General features: G+C 58.5%; 1 protein-coding gene across 1 annotated transcript in view; it reads left to right on the top strand.

Annotated features, from left to right (window-relative positions):
* The first annotated feature begins 454 nt into the window (after positions 1 to 454).
* LOC103757180 (acrosin) overlaps positions 455 to 2,333 on the top strand; it is a 4,218-nt gene continuing 2,339 nt past the window's right edge. The window contains exons 1-4 of the mRNA XM_018085875.2: positions 455 to 608; positions 927 to 1,133; positions 1,471 to 1,730; positions 2,000 to 2,148. Of these exons, the coding sequence (XP_017941364.2) occupies positions 538 to 608; positions 927 to 1,133; positions 1,471 to 1,730; positions 2,000 to 2,148 (687 nt within the window). The 5' untranslated portion in view covers positions 455 to 537. The remainder of the gene's footprint in view (positions 609 to 926; positions 1,134 to 1,470; positions 1,731 to 1,999; positions 2,149 to 2,333) is intronic.

Here is a 2,333-nt window from a genome sequence, read left to right as displayed (position 1 = left end):
GACGAGGAGGCTCAGGGGAGACCTCCTCACTCTCTACAACTCCCTGGCAGGAGGTTGTAGCCAGGTGGGGGTTGGTCTCTTCTCCCAGGCAACCAGCAGTAGGACAAGAGGGCATGGTCTTAAGCACTGCCAGAGGAAGTTTAGGTTAGATATTAGGAGGGTAATCAGGCATTGGAATGGGCTGCCTAGGAAAGTGGTGGATTCTCTGTCCCTGGAGATTTTTCAGATGAGGCTGGATGTGGCACTTAGTGCCATGGTCTGGCAACCACGGCAGTGTGGGATCAGGGGTCAAACTTGATGATTTCAGAGGTCTTTCCCAATCCAAGCTGCTTCTATGATTCTATGACTCTACGTTATCCCTCTTCCCCTGCCTCCAGAGGCCACCACCATGCCAGATCATGGAACCAGCCCCTCTGTGACATCAGCCCCAGGCTGAGGGCACTGCCAGCAACTCCAGTGCTGCAGGTACCTTGTTGGCAGCTGTGCTGGAGGAGACAGGCCCTCACTCCTTGCAGCTGACTTGTGTCGCTGGTAGCGATGATTTTGCTGCGCCTGCTCATCCTGCTGGCCCTGTGTGGGGCCGCAGATGGCACATCGAACACGTGCGGGTAAGTGGCCCCAGGCTCTGGGAGGGAGCCTGGGCAAGCTGTAGGGGCTACCCAGAGGGTGCCTGCTTGTCTCCATGGCTACACCAGAGCTTCCCAAACCCCATGTGGGAGCCTCAGCCCCTTGCCCACACTCAGACTGCTGGCACAACTCATCTACAGGGCTGAAGCAGACACAGGGGCAGACAGACACACACCCCCACGGGGTCCCCTGGCCCTGCTGGTTGTGCAACCCTCCCCTGTGGGGAGGGAAGCAGGCTGCCCTTCAGCCTGAGCAGCATCAAGCCCTCAAGCAGGACAGTAATGACCTTCTGCTTACAGACAGGTCTGCGGGCTCCGGCCTGTGCCCTACAGCACCATGCGCATCGTGGGTGGCGTAAATGTCCCACCAGGAACCGGGGCCTGGGCTGGGATAGTCAGCATCCAGAGTGCTCGGACAGAAAAATACACTATTCATAACTGTGGAGGGACCATCATCAGACCACAGTGGGTCCTCTCAGCTGCCCACTGCTTCATCAACCGCACAAAGTAAGGAGGATCAGGGAACCAGGATATCCTCAACACCCCAGCCAGTGCTCTGTGCCCAACACCACATGCCACTCCCATCCCATTTCCTTGCAGCATGCCCAGTGCCTGGGCATTGCGAGCCCAGCTGAGAGACTGCTCAGGGAGAAGGTTTGGCTCGTGTCCCTGCTTCCTAGCAGCCTCCAGCTTGGCATTTCTGGAGCCTAAGCCATGCTAGTGCGGTCACCCCCCTGTAACTTTGCTTTCCTCTCTGCCTTGGGCAGCAGCAGGCAGGGAACTGGTGGGCTGCCACAGCACATGGCTCTGCTCCCTCTCAGCCCTCTCTCTGTCTGCCTTCCAGTCCCCTCAGTGAGTGGGCCGTGGTGGCCGGGATCACTGGTACTGCTGAGTGGGGGCCTCATGTACAAATACGCCGGATCAAGCAGGTGAAGATGCACGAGCTCTATGATGGCCGCCTGCTTAATGACATCGCCCTGGTGGAACTGGAGCAGCCCTTTGAGTGCACCCCCTCCATTCAGCTCGCTTGTCTACCTGGTCCCACGGTGACACTGTCGCCTCTGAATTGCTACATTGCCGGCTTTGGTCGCACTGAGGGAAGAAGTAAGTTTCCCAAAAGGACCTGTGCCCTGAGGGCAAGCTTGGCACACTGGGGAGAGATGGGTGGGGCTTCCTGACAGCAGAGGCCAAAACCAGGGTTGGGCTGCGGGAGAGATGGGACGAGCCTACTTCCCAAAGCCATACAGCAGTGACACAGCACTCCAATGCCTCTCCAGAGACAGAGCCAAGCCCCAGGGAAGGGCTTCACCCCCAGACAGGCCAGGGGAATGGACAAGGAGCTGCTGGGAGCTCATTCCTTTCTCTGCTCACAGCTGTAGCTTCAAAAGGAAGCGTCCTGAAGGAGGCCAAGGTGCTCCTCATCGACTCCCAATTCTGCAACAGCAGCGACTGGTATGGAGGGCTCCTCCACCCCGAAAACATCTGTGCTGGGTATGAAAAGGGTGGCACGAGCACCTGCAAGGTAGGAGCGTGCTATGAGTCATTCAGCCCCCCTGTCAGCACTTCCCAAACACAGTTCCATGTGTGCTTTGCCTGGCCAGCTGCCCTCCCAACCCTGGGCCCCCCCACTGCTGGGGCTTCCCTCTCCTTACCCATCCATGGAGAAGGGCCCAGTGTTCCCTTGTCCCAGGGGCCTGGCACTCTGCC

The sequence above is a fragment of the Manacus vitellinus genome, unplaced genomic scaffold (assembly GCF_001715985.3).
Source record: "Manacus vitellinus isolate BGI_N305 unplaced genomic scaffold, ASM171598v3 scaffold_9_pilon, whole genome shotgun sequence".
In the NCBI taxonomy this organism is placed as follows: domain Eukaryota; kingdom Metazoa; phylum Chordata; class Aves; order Passeriformes; family Pipridae; genus Manacus; species Manacus vitellinus.
Note: the sequence above shows the minus strand (reverse complement) of the source record. Positions and strands in the feature narration are given on the sequence as shown.